At 42.9% G+C, this 16,851-nt stretch overlaps 1 protein-coding gene across 1 annotated transcript in view; it reads left to right on the forward strand.

Annotated features, from left to right (window-relative positions):
- Nucleotides 1-9,029, forward strand: part of IL6ST (interleukin 6 signal transducer) — a 35,788-nt gene extending 26,759 nt beyond the window's left edge. Inside the window, exon 15 of the mRNA XM_026865428.1 lies at nucleotides 8,536-9,029. Coding sequence (XP_026721229.1) covers nucleotides 8,536-8,580 — 45 coding nt within the window. The 3' untranslated portion in view covers nucleotides 8,581-9,029. The remainder of the gene's footprint in view (nucleotides 1-8,535) is intronic.
- Nucleotides 9,030-16,851: the final 7,822 nt, after the last annotated feature.

Here is a 16,851-nt window from a genome sequence, read left to right on the forward strand (position 1 = left end):
TGTGAAGCTGAGTCCTGTTCTTGGGCACTGGAGAAGCCACATGGCCTGGAATGGGGTTTGCTGCTTCAGCTTTGACTGTAACTCGTGAGCACCACCAGATGGTTAAAACTCATATAAGCGTGCCCAGTATGTGGGAATCCCCGTGCTGATTTAACTTCACTAACTGAACTTGTTTAATCAGTGCCAGGTCTTGAATATCCAAGACCCATGTCAGTATATGCTGCTATGGTATTGACTTCACAGTGGGATCTGAAACTCCAAAAACTGTCAAATTTTTAACAGTCAACTCCATTCCAGGACATACCCATTTTAAATTACAATTACAATTAATTACGATTTATGTGCATTAAATAGGACTAAATATACTGGCTTATTTTCCCTGAGACAGTTGTTGTAACTGAGGTTGTGTTATTTGGATACATTCCTTTATGTTCAAAAGCTCTCCTCACTGAGACATAATGAAACTTTATTAATACCCTGTAACCTCTTGTCTGTTGCTAGGATAGATGCACATAGCCATTTTAAATTCAAAGAGTCGCTTTTAATGTTACTTGGAAGCAGTCTATAACAGAAATGTTGTCTTTTGTCATGAAACACCTGTCTGGGAATTAAAGCCAACCCTACAGTCTTCAGCTCAACTCTTGATCCAGAGTAGTGCAGTAAAGTGGAGCTGTAAGTGCAAGTCTGGAGAAGGGTAAAATTAAATATCTTGTGTTGGACTTAAAAATTCCCATTTCTCTTCCATAAAAGTGAAAGCATCAGTTTAAAAAAAAAAACAAAAACAAAAAAAAAACAAAAAACCAAAAAAAAAGAAACTAAGCATCAGTATAAAAAAAAAAAAAAAAAAGAGGAAGCTAAAGCGCACATGTGTTTGCTTTCACTGTTGTTTCCTTTGTAGTACTTGTGCTATCTGAGCCATTCCTGAAAATGACAGCAGTGCTGACTTAATGCACACAGATGCATTTTAAGGCCACAAGATTTGATACAAATTTAAAATTTATGACTAAGGGCCAGATCTCAACAATTCTCCACTTCCCCCTGCCCCTCTTAATTTTAATGCAGAGGGAGGGTAGGCAGCAAGTACCTCCCAGAATGCAGCTTTAGCTAGTATTTGTGTTTGTTTGCAAAGACAACTTTGAAGGGGATAAACGCAATAGTCATTCATACTCTGCAGAAGCACACTTCTGTAACAATAGCTGAAAAACATGTATGGCACAACTGTCAACAGGACATCCTTCTGCTCAGACTGAAGCATCTTCTGCACCCCGCAGTGGCTGTTCTTCTTTGGGGAATACAGGCGGGGTTGATGAGCATTTGCTGCAGTGTTGAAACTGGTAACACCTATCGCTTTTCTTCATATCAAAGCACATTTGTTAATGGATCCAGTCAACTTGCTGTTTTCTTAACACACCAGTCTTGTTTACAGTGTCACATATAGCCTGACACTTCAATACAGCGATGGATTGTCTAGTAACCAAGTGCTTTTATTTGGGGTTAAGGAGTCCTGTGGTCAAGGTCACTGGTCACTGAATGTTGCTGTGCTGCTACATGCATCTAGATAAGCAGACGCGTGGGACACAGGGACAGACATACTAACAAGGAAAGTGCCTTGATACTGGGTGGATGGCTAGTGAATGTAAATACTAAGTCAAATTTTACTATGTACTTTAAGTATGGCTGATTAAGCTACTGGTAATTTGAATGCCAGCTTTAAAGGGCTTGCGTACTCTGGCCCAAGGTTAAACTTGTAAATTGCTGCATAAGCTGTCTCTATATTATAGTAATGTGTTTTAATACCAGTACACTATCTTCATTCTTTTGCAAGCTGCATGTTTATTGTCATATAAACTCTGCTTTCTACAATTCACTGGTCAGTTTTGAATGTCTTCCTCTTTGTTACCCAACTGAGCCTGAATGTTGCGTTTGTCTGGTACATAATATACAAAAAGAAAACAAAATAGAATTCCATATTTAACTTGTGTGCTAGAGTTGGTGTTTTGCAAGGCTGACTTAAGTAGTAACCACAGAAGGAGCAGAGTGAGCACTGCCTAATAAGCAAGAAGTGGAGAGAGATTCCCAGAGAGAGACATGACCATGGTCTTGGGCATGGTCAGAGGACAATGAGGCTGTGTATGTGGGTGAGTTCATTAGCAGGTGAATGCTCTTTAGTCGTTCCTTTGTAACTGCTCCTGTCTGTAGGTGTTGGCTGTGACTGCCTCACCTTAGCAGTGAGACTGGTCCAGGGCCCCGGCTGCGTTCCTGCTGCTGGCCCCATGGGCATGTCCTGTCAGGAAAGGGCCGCCTCTACCTGCCTGCCACTCCCTGTACTGAAGATACCTAGAGGACTGATGCTCCAGCAGGCCTGTTCAGGTCTCTTGAAAAGGGGAAGAGTAGTGTCCAAGAATCTGGTTCTAAGGACCACCAAGGGAATGAGGAGCAGGGTCTAATGCTGTCTACTCACACAGACTCATCTCCAAGAAAGGAGTCAGAGACCTGGCTACAACTGATGTTGCCCTTAGTTTCACCTGGGTTTGGCTCTTCTGTTTCTAATAGATGGAGGACCTTCACAGGCCTTCAGTGAGCTTGCATCTTGGCACTGCAAAAGCACATACCTTCAAAGGATGGTCACATCTGCAAAAGGCTTCAAGCACGGCACCCAAGGAAAAGTGGTTTCTCCCTCCTGGCTAAAGTTCTGATTTGTATAGGCACACTCAGACCCATATAAAAGGGAGCGGGCTGGGGAGGGGAGTTTTAACATCGTGCATCACCTCCAGCACCAAAAATCATTCCAGTCGCTGCCACAGAAGAGCCATCCCAGAACGTCACACCAGTTAAGTGTTCTACCTAATTTAGTTCATTACACAGTAGTTGACTTACTGCTGTTTCATGTAAGGCCCCTGAAGTTTCTATGGGAGCATGGGGTTTTTGCATGTCCTCACCTGAGCTCATGGCTGCTGAGCATCAGCACAGCTGTAGGGTGAACTGCATGTGGGAGAGGAGGCAGCAGCCCTGTGTCTATAGACTGTCTCACTGCAGAGCAAGACTGCTTCCTGTCACTGCTAAAAGGAAATAGGGCTGCACAATGAATGTCGGGAATACCCTGCTTTCCAGAGGAAGCACATACTTGTGCAGTGTACATGCCAGAAGCTATCAGGTTCCTGGGAACAACTGTCTAGCCTCATGGCTGGGGGCCAGAGGAACCCACAGAGGAGCTGGGGACGTGCCTAACCACAGGCAAACCCAGGGGCAGCCCTAGTTTGTCTGGCCAGGATGGCCACTGGGCAGCAACACAGCACAGCAGCCCTGGAGCAATAGAGAGCTGCACACCTCGGGATGATGCATTTAGAGGTTTGCTGGGGGGTTACAGCTTTGTTTTGATCATTGTTAGTAATATTGAACCTCTCTGCAAAAGCATCTTCCATGTATTTTCCAGACATTTGTGCTGTTCATGGTAGAGCAATCTAGCACCTTCTTGTCTTCCTAGCAGTCTCCAACTACCATGAACCCTAGCAGAGCCAGACTATCCCCACTGCCCCCTACAAAGCACGAGGGAATTCCTAACTCAGCCAGGGAGGCTCTGAGCACAAATGATCCAACAGGGAGGTACAGGATGAAACTCAAGAGTGAGTAATCTGATTCCAGTCTTGCCTGCAAAATGGAAATATACCGTGTGTTGCGCTAGGCATCATGCCTGCTTTCTTTTTATGATCACACATAAGCTAACACAGAAGTCGCACTGGAAGCTTGGGCACTGAGCTGGGTCAGAGGCCAGTGACAGGTTTCACTGAGGGCACAACTCCGTAGAAACCACTGACCCATATCCACCAGCACTCAGCTGGTCCTCAGCAGCTGCTGGCACAGCCCATTATGCTGAGCACACACTGTCAAGCAGCAGGTTCTGGGCACCAAAATCCCAAAGAAAGCTCCTCAGAAAATGCTCTTCAAGGCTGCAGCATGGCCCCACTCCTGGCATTCCAGGGGTGTTTCTGGCAGGTGCTGGGCAGCCCAGCCTGGCCCCAGCACCCCAGGGCCCGTTCAGACCACCAGGGCTATGCCAGGAGATGGCAGCAGCACGTCGCCTTCAACAGGCAGACAGGCTGCTCCTACACAGCCCCAGCTCCTACCCGCGGCCAAACTACTCCTGTAGTTTTAAATATTTATGTTCTGACAGTCTAGGAAGACCCCTTGGCTTCTCTCCTGCCTCTCCCTTTGTCAGCAAAAGCTCTGCTCCATGTTTCGTGCTTCCATCACCCACAGTCCTGAGTGGGACGTTAAATCCAGCCTCGTGGGATAAACGCAATTTACCCTCTGGCTCACAGTCCCGTCGGTCGGGGCCACACAATAGCCCGTCCACACGAAACAGGCCCGGATTACTGGCTCCTTGTCCCCAGGGGCTGACTAAAACATGCTGGGAGTTGCTAATAGGAAGCCTCTTCTCATGCATTGCAACAGCCTGAATCACTGCACTGCACCATCCAGATAAGTAATCCCCACTGACCTTCATTTGTTACCAACAAACATTCCCATGCACTTTGGGAACAAACACGGGGCTCTTGAACACCATTTCTGGACCAGACCTATGGCAGCAAAACTCTTCCTGCTTGAACGGATGCAGCTTTTTCCCGTTTTGAGGCGGTTCAGCATTGGAGAAAGCATGCATGGCTGCACGGGCAGTGAAGAGCCATGGGCACTGCCCCACTGTGCACATTGCCCTTCTCCACCATCACTGCAGGACTTGGTTATGGATGAAGCAAAGACACTATTTTAGTACTGAGACACATTTTCCTAGATAGGGGAACTGTACTAATAACCACTAACACAGATTCCAGCTGCCATGTATCGTGGATTATGTGAAGTTTACCCTGCGTTGAGTCAGAGACACCTGAAGAGGTTCCCTCCTTCCCTCACCATCTTTCTCTCCCAGACATTTTCTAGACAAGCACTTGCTGCTAGCCCAAGACAAAAGCAGATGCCTCCAGAGTCTGCTCAGGGCACAGCTCTTTCAGCAAGCCCCTATTACGCTCCACTTGCTGCATGCATTTTTCACTCACCTGTATCTTCCTCTTTAAGTGAAACCAGCAACACTCCTGTTTGTCTGTGTCAGAGAGCCTTTTCATTTTACTTATTAATATAAATTAATAACATTTAAATAGATAATATATACACATCTGTAAATGAGGGTAAATCGACTCAGTAAGTATGAAAAAAATAGGAACTCGTATCAGCCTTTAAAACTAGCCTGAATGCAATGCAAGAAAAAGGTCAAGACTCTGTGAGACTGCAACATGTGGAGTAATTTAAATAAAAATGTCAAAATAGAAACACCAAAAATAAAGAAACACTGCCAGAGCACAAACTCCTTTAAAGGCAGTGAAACTAAGACTTATCCACAGAAGCTGAAGCAAATAGAGCTACTTCACACAACATGTGTTTCTGCCCAGAGAGAAACTCAAGTTAGCCAGACCTATCAATTAAAGAAAAAAATCTGTCCTTGCAAGACCAAACATCAGTGGTGGGAGCAGAACAACTACAAGCTGAAGACAAGGCATCCAATCATTTATCTGAGGACATGGCAACAAAAAAACACTCACCACAAAACAAGCAGGGGGACATGAGGGATTTTCCCCACACACCTACACTCATATCCCATATTAGATGCAACATTGCCATCTCCCTTTCACTGAGAAATGAGCTACCTTGCTCTTACCTTAAACTCAGATCAGGAACCCGGGCAATCTCTATAGATTAGCAGATCTACTAGTAAATCCAAAGTTTAGGTAACTTTGCAGAAACTTGTTCAGTGGTTTTGCATTGAGATAGCCACACGAAGGTATGGCACAAAAAAATGTATATGTTCCTAGGGACATGGGCTTGGGAAGGTGGGAATGTGCATAGGGAGGGTGAAGAGGGATAGGGTAAAAGGATGAGGTTGCCTCTATTCAAGATCGAGAGGAGACATAATGCACAGCTTATAACTAGTATTATCCTTTGTAAAGGCAGTACTTACAGAGAAGCAGCACTGTGTGCTGGAAGAAAGGTGAAAATTAGCAAGACCTAAGATCCCGTGTGCTCATTTTCACCCAGAATTATACAGCACTCCTCTGCTTCCTTCATTTCACAGCTCAGGTGATGTGAAAGCTTGTTAGGCTCATAAACTGCAGATAATCTTCATCAGAAGTGTAAAAGCAATTAAGCCCTTCTGAAAATAAAAGCAAAAGCAGCAGAGAGCTGCAGTCCCTAAAGACAAGAAAAACTCAGGGCCTGTTCATGAGCCAAGTTACAAAACTGTAAAAAAAAAATTAAAAAATCACTGGAGTTGAAAGCAAATACAGGGAACATGTTTGAAGGAGCTGTAAGCTCATGGGAGAGAGAAGCAGGCAGCAAGCCATGAAGGCAGCTGGATAAAAGCATTTCTGGGTGGTATGCTAGTTACGAAAAGGCTTTACATTAAAAGCAAAGACACTGTCCCCTGCGCTTAATACTTCCTGTGTTCAGAGGACTTTTAAACACATTTTGTAAATAAAAATGTCTGTAGCTCATGAACGATGCAAGCATAAATTCCTACTCCTAAAAGAGGGGGGAAGAAAACAAAACCAAAAAAACCAAACTCAAAAACCAGGAAGAGGAAGCAAAATCTAAAATCCCTCCCAGCTCAAAAATCCCCTAGCATGAGTTAATAACAGTGACAGAAATACAACCTAGAGGCCATGCTCAGACTTAGCAGACACTGATTATGAGAAGGTTCATTTCAGAAGTGTGCTGTGCTCATTTGGTAGAATTAAGAAGTGTCTTGCATCCTTTTACATTACGGCATAATTTCCTGTAGTACCATTTTAGAAAGCCTTTCAAGCTCTTTTATTTTTTTCTTTTCAGAATAAAGCGTTAGTTTTAGTTCAGTGATGTTCTAAGTGGGCATCCCAGAGCATTTACCCTGATTATAATCTTATGCTCATTGTTTCTGGCATCCCTGAATACTAATTGTGCAATTTTTCCATGATCATGAAATGTTTCTTCTTCATCGAACTCTATTAGACATACAGTTGCTCTCATGTAATGGTGAAAATTCTGCAGATGTTACCCATGGCTAGGTCAGCACTGCACTCTGAGGATAGCAATGACAGAGCCAGGAAATCTAAATAAGGCTGCTTTTCTGAGGAATAAGTACTCCCTTCAAAACCAGTTCTGTCAAGGCCGACACCGAAATCTAGATAATATCCAAGTTGCCTCAGTAGGATTTCAGCAATGATAAAGCACTTTTAGCTCATCAGTGTGGGGCTGAGCAATGCCTGAAAATCTAAGAGGTCGAGAAAAATGCTGGCAGTGGACATTCAAACTTGAAAGTGTTGACTTAATTACTCAAAAGGACTAGTCATTATTAAAAGAGCACTTTTCACTTTTGAAATATAAAACACCATATTATAGTATAGTTTCTTTGACCACTTGAATTGGGAACACAACCCCATTCCAGGCTTAGATGGATTTTTCTGTTAATGAGCACTCACTGGGCTGCAGCAACTCTCCTAGCATCCTCATCTTGCAGCAAATGAGCAGCAGGATAATCCCCCACCCTCCACCATGGACACAAAGCTCACCAGAGTAACCTGAATAACTCAGGACCCTGGGAACAGAAAATATTAAGCTATAGTTGGGGCAGCTCAGGGCAGCCTGCACTGGGAAGTACTAATCTCTCAGACAAACTTAGATACATGACTGGTTTGAAACTATTCTCCCTTCCGTCTGGGGAGAGCATTTTCTACACATGCCTTGTCTTTTAAGAGCAGAAGAAAGTAAAGCATAGGAATGGGGAGCTCGAAAACATTTGTTCACTTGTCAAGTATCCTGTTTTTATACAGAGTTAGGAGAACAAATCTACACCATACCTATACACATTTGTTTCTGTTCATGTTTTGATATTCTATTAAAGAAAAATCTCATTTCACAGAATAACATGTTAGTCAATCATCTGTTCCAACTTTTGGATTGACACTCTTAATGTTCATGCTCTGAGTTCAAAAGACCTAGATAAAACAATTGTTTGAATTAAGTAGCAAAGTGGCAATGAAATTATTGTTTACATTTGGAAAAAAAAGGCAAACAAAATAATCATAGGAAAGCCCAGAAAAAAAAGCAGGCAAATTAATCCAAGGTCACTACAGTAATTGCATTTTTGTCAAATGCTGAAAAAAGAATTTCTGCTAAGTAGGAAAGACATAAAGGATTAAAAAGACAATATTTTGTTTAGTCTCTCTCCTAAATTATCAGACTGGGAAGCATAACATGTACACAAAAAGGGTACAGTTAGTATTTTGTAATAAATATGCCTAATAAACATGACTAAGAATAGTTTGTACTACAAAAAGAATGCTTACTATTTTTATTTCAGCTCCATTTACAAATGTTATCCTTCGTATATAGGACAAAACAATTGCTTTAGGTATGCTCTATTTTTGAGCCAAGGATAGCATATTTTCTGATAAACAGCCCTGCTACAAAGGCACCATAAGACCACTGTGTATTTTACTTCTGTCTTGCCAGGAGGCAGAAGAGGTTGCTATTAACAACTACCTAAACTTGCAATAAGTCCATATATTTACAGGCTCAAGACTTACCTACACTGAGAATGGACCTGCTTCCTGCTATCAATATGACAAACATTAACACAGAGCAGCAAAACAAGTCCTTCACTATCTTTGCAGTAGATTTGAAAGCAGAGTGAAACAACTTGGAACTCAAATTAATATACATTGCACCTGTTCACAGTTTTATGTAGTCTCAAATCATTTATGCTGTATAAACTCTACGTGTTATTTCACAGGACCTTTGGCAGAGTATCTTACCTGAGTATTTCAGAATATCCGCTAGTAGAATATAAAGGTATTGAATAAATATTCACAGATTAGCTCTTATACTCCTAAGGAGTGTGACATTTGTTATTAAAAACACTGGTTTGTGTGACAGCTGATATTTAGAGCTACATTGCTTCTAACATTGTGCTGTTGAATTTTCAATATTTCGTATTCTTTACATCCAAATTAGCTGTTAAATTACAACCTAATACCTGAAATCCCTGTTATAACAAAGCCCTCTTACTGAAATTAATCAAGTGAGATTTCAAAATTAAAATGAGATTTCTTTGAAATAGAGCATCACAGTCGATTCATTATCTTTTCTTGTAATACTTCTAATCTCTGACAACATAAGGCCAAAGGATTTGGCACCATTCAACTGCATAAACTACCAGCTGAAACCTTACTTCCATGACCATATCACATTGCATGCACCACAGTTTCTCTGAGGCTGCAGATAGCATGATCTCTGCAGCTAAGCCACTATGCATCATATCTGAGAAATCATGGCAGTCCAGTGAACTTCCCCTGACTGGAAAAGGGGAAACATAACCCCCATTCTTAAAAAGGGCAATAAAGAGGACCCAGGGAACTACAGGCCAGTCAGCTTCACCACTGTGCCCAGCAAGATCGTAGAGTAGATGCTTCCGGAAACTATGCTAGGGCACATGGAAAACAAGGAGGTGATTGGTGACAGCCAACATGGCTTCACTAAGGGCAAATTAAGCCTGACAAATTTGGTGGCCTTCTACAACAGGGTTACGGCATTGGTGGATAAAGGAAGAGCAGCTGACATCATCTACCCGGACCTGTGCAAAGCATTGGACACTGTCCCACACAACATCCTAAATTGGAGAGACATGGATTTGATGGATGGATCACTTAGTGAACAAGGAATTGGCTGGATGGTCACACTCAGAGAGTTGCACTCAATGGCTCGATGTCCAAATGGAGAGGAGTGATGAGTGGCGTTCCTTAGGAGCCAGTGTTGGGACCAGAACTGTTTAACATCTTTGTTGGTGACATGGACAGTGAGATTGAGCGCACCATCAGCAGTTTTCCAGTGACACCAAGCTGTGTGGTGTGGCTGACACAATGGAGGGAAGGGATGTGCCATCCAGAGGGACCTGGACAGGCTGGAGAGGTGTGCCCGTGAAAAACTCATGACATTCAACAAGGCCAGTGCAAGGTCCTGCCCATGGGCCTGGGCAGTCCCAAGCACAAATACAGGCTGGGCGATGAGCAGATTGAGGAGAAGGACTTGGGGGTGTTAATGGATGGAAAACTGACTATGAGCCAGCAATGTGTGCTCACAGCCCAGAAAGCCAACTGCATCCTGGGCTGCATCAAAAGGAGTGTGGCCAGCAGGTCAAGGGAGGTGATTCTACCCCTCTGCTTTCATGAGACCCCCGCGGAGTGCTGTGTTCAGCTCTGGGGCCACCAACATAACAAGGTGATGGACCTGCTCAAGCGGATCCAGAGGAGGCCATGAAGATGCTCAGGGGCTGGAGCACCTCCCCCATGAGGACAGGCTGAGAGAGTTGGGGTTGTTCAGCCTGGAGAAGAGAAGGCTCCAGGGAGACCTTATAGCGGCCTTCCAGTACTTAAAGGGGCTACAGGAAAGGTGGGGAGGGACTCTGCATCAGGGGGTGTAGGGATAGGATGAGGGGTAATGGCTTTAAACTGAAAGAGGGTAGATTTAGATTAGATGCAAGGAAGAAATTCTTCACTGTGAGGCTGCTGAGGCCCTGGCACAGGTTGCCCAGAGACGCTGTGGCTGCCCCCTCCCTGGCAGTGTCCAAGCCCAGGCTGGACGGGGCTTTGAGCAACCTGGGCTAGTGGAAGGTGTCCCTGCCCATGGCAGGGGTTGGAACTAGATGATCTTTAAGGTCCCTTCCAAACCAAACCATTCTGTGATTTTTTCTACACAGCATTTCAGTGTCATTTTAAAACATAGCCCAACATTAAAACCCTAACATCTTTGTGTTGGCAGATATCTACTATTATATCTATCCATATCCATCTATCCATATCTATCCATGACAGTTGCCTTGCATATTGCAGATGTGATCACTAGGCATTTAAACTTATTCTCTTACTATTGATTATCATAATTATCGGTACCATGGAAGCACTGGAAGATATACCTACACTGTCACTGTAGTCCTGGATTTGAGACTGCCTGAGTCTCAAGCTTCTTGATCATCCAGACTGCTTAACTGCTGGTTTGCACTGAACTGTGAATGGAGGAACCCAGTCACTCCACACATGGAAAACTCAAACATGAAGGCAATGCATAAAAAAGAAGGCACAAAACCAAGAAGTGTCAATCTGAACACATAGCAACAAAGACAGTAAAAACATAGGTTAGGATTTCTAGTCAAGGGCCAGTATCTTGGTGGGCTCTTATGATATGAGTCCATGCACGACATAAACCAGAAAACCCCAGCAGTGAAGCAGCGTGCAATCTCATCTATCCTGATAAGACTGAGCAGCAATATAAATTAACATAAATAACTTCATTCTGTGCAGATATTGCTGCACAAACACTAATTATGATACCTCAGTGTGCCTGGGCTCAGGCACACACACAAACCCTTCAACTGGCGATATCTCAAAGGAATCAGTGTAGTTACACAGATGATACAGATCTGCGTAACTGCATCACTTCTGCTGAATCTACACCAACTTGCAGCAGCAACAGGGCCACCTCCTCTTCTCTTTAAAGTTTACATCTAAAGATACTCTGCTTGCACAAACTCTGAAGGAAGCAAACAATGAATGTAACATTTTAACTTTCCTTATCTGTCAACATCTAACATACTGGAAAAATCATACCGTGCACAGAAACAGCACAATATACTTCCTGTTAACTACGTAAGGATACTTGAGTTTTCTCATACAGGCCAAAGACAAGCCTATATGCATGATGTGGCAACTTTGAACACATCTTCATGTAAAGTCTAACAACCATCAGGGAGACAACTAAGGGGTTGGAGGAGGAAATCAAAATGCCCATGCAAGTAATTTAAGACTAGCTGGCAAGAAGCTCAGAACAAGGAAGACATGAGTGTGACAAGTAGATTAAAATGCATTAAGATAATTTTGAAGTCATTTTTGTGTTCAGGACTGGTATGCATGGGTGTACCTACAAAAAGTCTGTAACAAGATTCAGTTTCAGAGCTTAAGTTCTCAGCTCCTGTCCGCCCTGGGAAATAACTAACATCAGAAGAATGGATTATAGTATCTATCATGCACCTTGTAGAATCATAGAATCATTTAGGTTGGAAGAGACCTTTAAGATCATTGAGTCTAACCGTAAACCTAACTATTAAGTCCACCACTAAACCAGGTACCCAAGCACCACATCTACATGTCTTCTGAATACCCCCAGGGATGGTGACTCAACCACTTCCCTGGGCAGCCTGTTCCAATACTTGACAACACTTTCAGTGAAGAAATTTTTCCTAATATCCAATCTAAACCTCCCCTGGCACAACTTGAGGCCATTTCCTTTCATTCAATCCCTTGTTACTTGGGAGGAGAGACCTACATCCACCTTGCTACAACCTTCTTTCAGGCAATTGTAGAGTCTCCCCTCTATGGGAGACCAGTAAGGTCTCCCCTCAGCCTCCTTTTCTCCAGAATAAACAACACCAGTTGCCTCAGCCACACCTCATAAGATTTGTTGCCCTTCTTTGGACATGCTCCAGCACCTCAATGTCTTTCTTATAGTGAGGGCCACAAAACTGAACACAGTATTTGAGGGGCAGCCTCACCAGTGCCAAGTACAGGGGGACGATCACTTCCCTGTTCCTGCTGGCCACAGTGTTCCTGATACAAGCCAGGATGCTGTTGGCCTTCTTGGCCACCTGGGCACACTGCTGGCTCCTGTGCCTGCTGTCGACAAACACCACCAGGTCCTTTCCTGCTGAACAGCTTTCCAGTCACTCTTCCCCAGGCCTGTAGTGTTACATGGGGTGGTTGTGACTCAGGTGCAGAACCCAGCACTCAACCTTGTTGGATCTCATACAGTTGGCCTCAGCCCACCAGTGAAGCCTGTCCAGATTCCTCTGTAGAGCCTTTTTACCCTCAAGCAGATCAACACTCCTGCCCAACTTGGTGTCATCTGCAACCTTACAGAGGTTGCTCTTGATCCCCTAGTCCAGATCATTGATAAAGATATTAAACAGAACCAAGCCCTGGGGAACACCACTTGTGATCAGCCACCAGCTGGATTTAACTCCATTCACCACCACTCTTTGGACCCAGCCATTTAGCCACTTTGCTACCCAGTGAAGAGTGTGCTCATCCAAGTCTTGATCAGCCAGTTTCTTGAGGAGAATGCTGTGGGAAACAGCATCAAAGGCTTTACTAAAGTCTAGGTAGATAATATCCAAAGCCCTTCCCTCATCCACTAAGCAGGTCACCTTGCCATAGAGGGAGATCAGGTTTGTCAAGCAGGACCTGTCTTTCATAAACCCATGCTGGCTGGGCCTGGTCACCTTGTTGTCCTGTACATGGCACATGATGGCACTCAAGATGATCTGCTCCATAATCTTCCCCAGCACCGAGGTCAGGCTGACAGGCCGGTAGTTGCCCAGATCCTCCTTACGGCCCTTCTTGTAGATGGGCATCACATTTGCTAACCTCCAGCCAACTGGGACCTCCCTGGTTAGCCAGGACTGCTGATAAAGGATGGAAAGTGGCTTGGTGAGCACTTCACCAGCTCCCTCAGTACCCTTGGGTGGATCCCATCCAGCCCCATAGGCCTGCGTGTGTCTCAGTGGTGTGGCAGGTCACTGACCATTTTCCCTTGGGTGATGGGGGCTTCATTCTGCTCCCTGTCTCTGTCTTCCAGATCAGGGGGCTGGGCACCTGGAGAACAACTGGTCCTACTTTTAAAGACTGAGGCAAAGAAGGCATTAAGTAACTCAGCCTCTTCCTCATCCTTTGTCACTGTGTTCCCTCCTGCATCCAGTAAAGGATGGAGATTCTCCTTAATCCCCCTTTTGTTGCTAATGTATTTATAGAAACTTTTTTTATTGTCTTTTACAGCAGTAGCCAGATGAAGTTCTAGTTGAGTTTTGGCTCTTCTGCATAACCTCGTGACATTCCTGTAGTCCTCCTGAGTTGCCCATCCCTTCTTCCAAAGGCCATAAACTTTTTTTTTTCTCCCTGAATTCCACTCAAATCTTTTCAGCCTGGTAGATCATCCTCCCTTCTAGCTGTCAGCACACTGTGATGGCCTGTTCGTCCACCTTTAAGATTTTGTTCTTGAAGAACGTCCAGACTTCTTGGACTCCTTTGTTAAGTCTCAAAGCAAAATACAAAGCCTATGGCATCACTGTACAAAACTGGTAAAAAGGAATTGTAGCAGAACTGCTGAAATGACTGCAAAGATGGTAAGAACCTATTTGCTGAGCACGAATAGAAGCTGCGAGTCACACACACACACTGTGCTCAGATTAGGGCTCTGTGGAAAGCAAACATTTATCTCTGCTACATGAGATAACAAACTCAGACTAGCAGTGCAACTCTTCTATGTAAGTTCTCACTCGTGAACAGAAGTTGAAACACGTATCTTGAGAAATCATCAACTATCTTAAAAAGAGAGATCTATTTATAATAATCAATCCTTCAGGAATAGGAAAAGACAACATGTTATCTGTAATGAAATACACATTGTGGCCACATAAACACTGAATAGCACCAGCTGGCAGCCCATCTACAGTAGCTGTTCAGCAGCAAATCACATCACCTGTGGAGAAGCATGCACTGACCAAGTCAGTGCTAACTGGAGGAAGAAAGCTTCCTTCTCCACTGCATTTACCACTAACATAAGTTTTCCCCCTATCTGGGCAATTGCAAATGGCACAAGGAACACAGAAGTATCATCGGCCATGTAGTATAGAAAATCTGCCTATAATAGGTTACTCTGTTATATCACAGAGTTTGTGGGATTCCTGTTCAAAGACTTCAAAATTCTAGGAAGTTAAACTCAGATAACAATACACTGAACATCTAATTTAGCTAAAAATCTGGTAAGTGAAAAAAATGACATTAATAATTTGCAGGGCATAAGCCTTAAGGTCAGAAAGGAATTATTTGTATGATACACAGAAGATGACAACTGTGAAGATGCATCAACATCTTCTTGAAACTATGCCACAAACTGATCTCCGTTAACCTTGCAAAGACCCATACATGTGAGAGATTAATTTTCTGCATTTTAAGGAGTAGAAATGGGCATCCTTCAGATCGGTCATCATGAAATAAAATTAAATCTAGGAAGACCACTCTAAAAATAATGACACCAGATGTTCTGTTTAAAAGTACCAAAAGTGTTAAAATATTTTAACATCCAACCTGCCATAGCCACTTGACATTAAAAAGGTGGAATAAACTGCCCAAATACCCAATCTATAGGGTCACATTTCTAAATGAATATGAAAATCGAAAATGCCTAAATGGTGTATTTAGTATAAATTGATAAAAACTTTTTCATATGTTCTCAGTTTTATTTTTTCATGCTTCACAGCATTAGTTTGAAAGACAAATTGTGAAAGGTCAGAAAGAGTACAACTCTGAATGTAAAACAAACCAAATCCAAGAAGCTGATGTTCCAAAGCACAGGCAAAAGGTGGCCCTAATTTCTGAGATGTACTGAGACCACTTACTGCATTACCCTTTTGCAGAGAAAATAATGGACAAGCAGTTCCAAAATGGGGAGAGAAAAGCTGCATAGCAATAGAGAAAGAAATAAAATGGAATGAAAAAGCAGGTTATTACTTACCCTTCAGAAGCTAAGAGGTGTTCTTACAGGGAGAGCAAGACCCTCCCCTTTCTAATGACCTCTTAAAGTTTGCATTAATTTTATTTTTTACCTGACTCAACCATGTAACTGGAGTATGCAGCTTTCATATGGTTGCTAAGTAATCCCTAGACAGGCCCCAAAATATCTCTGGATCTGTTTATTTTAAAATCTTGTGATATTTAAAAAAAATACTGAGATTTAAGGTGAAAAAAACCTGCTGTGACTGAGTCGGTGACTTCTGAACCCTAGAGAACAGCAATGTAAGGGTGAGTGCAAAGTCCAGAAGTGAGTGAAGCAGCAGGAGCATTGACCCAACCGAAGCTGTATCCCATACTCGTTTCAGAGCATGATTTACGTGAGGCAAGGGCTTTTAAGCACAAACATGCATACATTTTGGCTTATAGCACTGTAGTTGGGAAAGCAATCCAACAAACTTGGGGAGGGGGATGGGAATCAGTGTTGGTGTACAAGTAACATTTGCAGAAATTGTATTCTTATCCTTTCTTGGAAATTAAGCAAATATTGCTATAAGTAAGAGCAGCTTCCAAACTATACATGAAAAGCCTAAATGTAAATTTTACCCTGTCTTCCCCAACCCAATGCAAGTAATGGCCAATACATCGGGCTCTGCCTTCTCATTCATGCTGGACAATGTATTTTGCATTCTCCTACTCCTCTTCCTGCACAGAAAAGAAAGGCTTTCTATTCCTATTCACATTTGTCTCTCCTTTTTCTATCCCCATGACTCCTGTATCTAGTTCACCCCTAAAGCAGTCTAGTTATGCACCAACAAGACTGATGACATCAAGCCTTTAAATATTCTGAAAATAGTTTAGAGTCTTAAAATTACTATATGCCACACATGGGCCATACTGAACATCCTCTGTTAACACATTTTACTCTGAGCTGACTCTCCATCTCTTTTCTTAACCTCTCATTTAACAGAGTAAGTATTTGTATTTTGGTAAGAATTTTACAGTAATAGCCTCTTTCCTGCTGAAAAAAAAAAAAAAAAATAGTGTGATGCAGAGTTTTCCTGCTTAATTGCTGCTGTATAAAATGGAAATTACAAGTAGTTTTGTGACCTATCTAAATCATAAAACAAATGACAAAAGTTATAGATTTCATATAGAAATCTATTCCTAAATCAGTTACCTGGGGATATCTGGGGATATTTTTGTAGACTTA

The sequence above is a fragment of the Athene cunicularia genome (genome assembly GCF_003259725.1).
Source record: "Athene cunicularia isolate RWA chromosome Z unlocalized genomic scaffold, athCun1 chrZ_part1, whole genome shotgun sequence".
Taxonomy (NCBI): domain Eukaryota; kingdom Metazoa; phylum Chordata; class Aves; order Strigiformes; family Strigidae; genus Athene; species Athene cunicularia.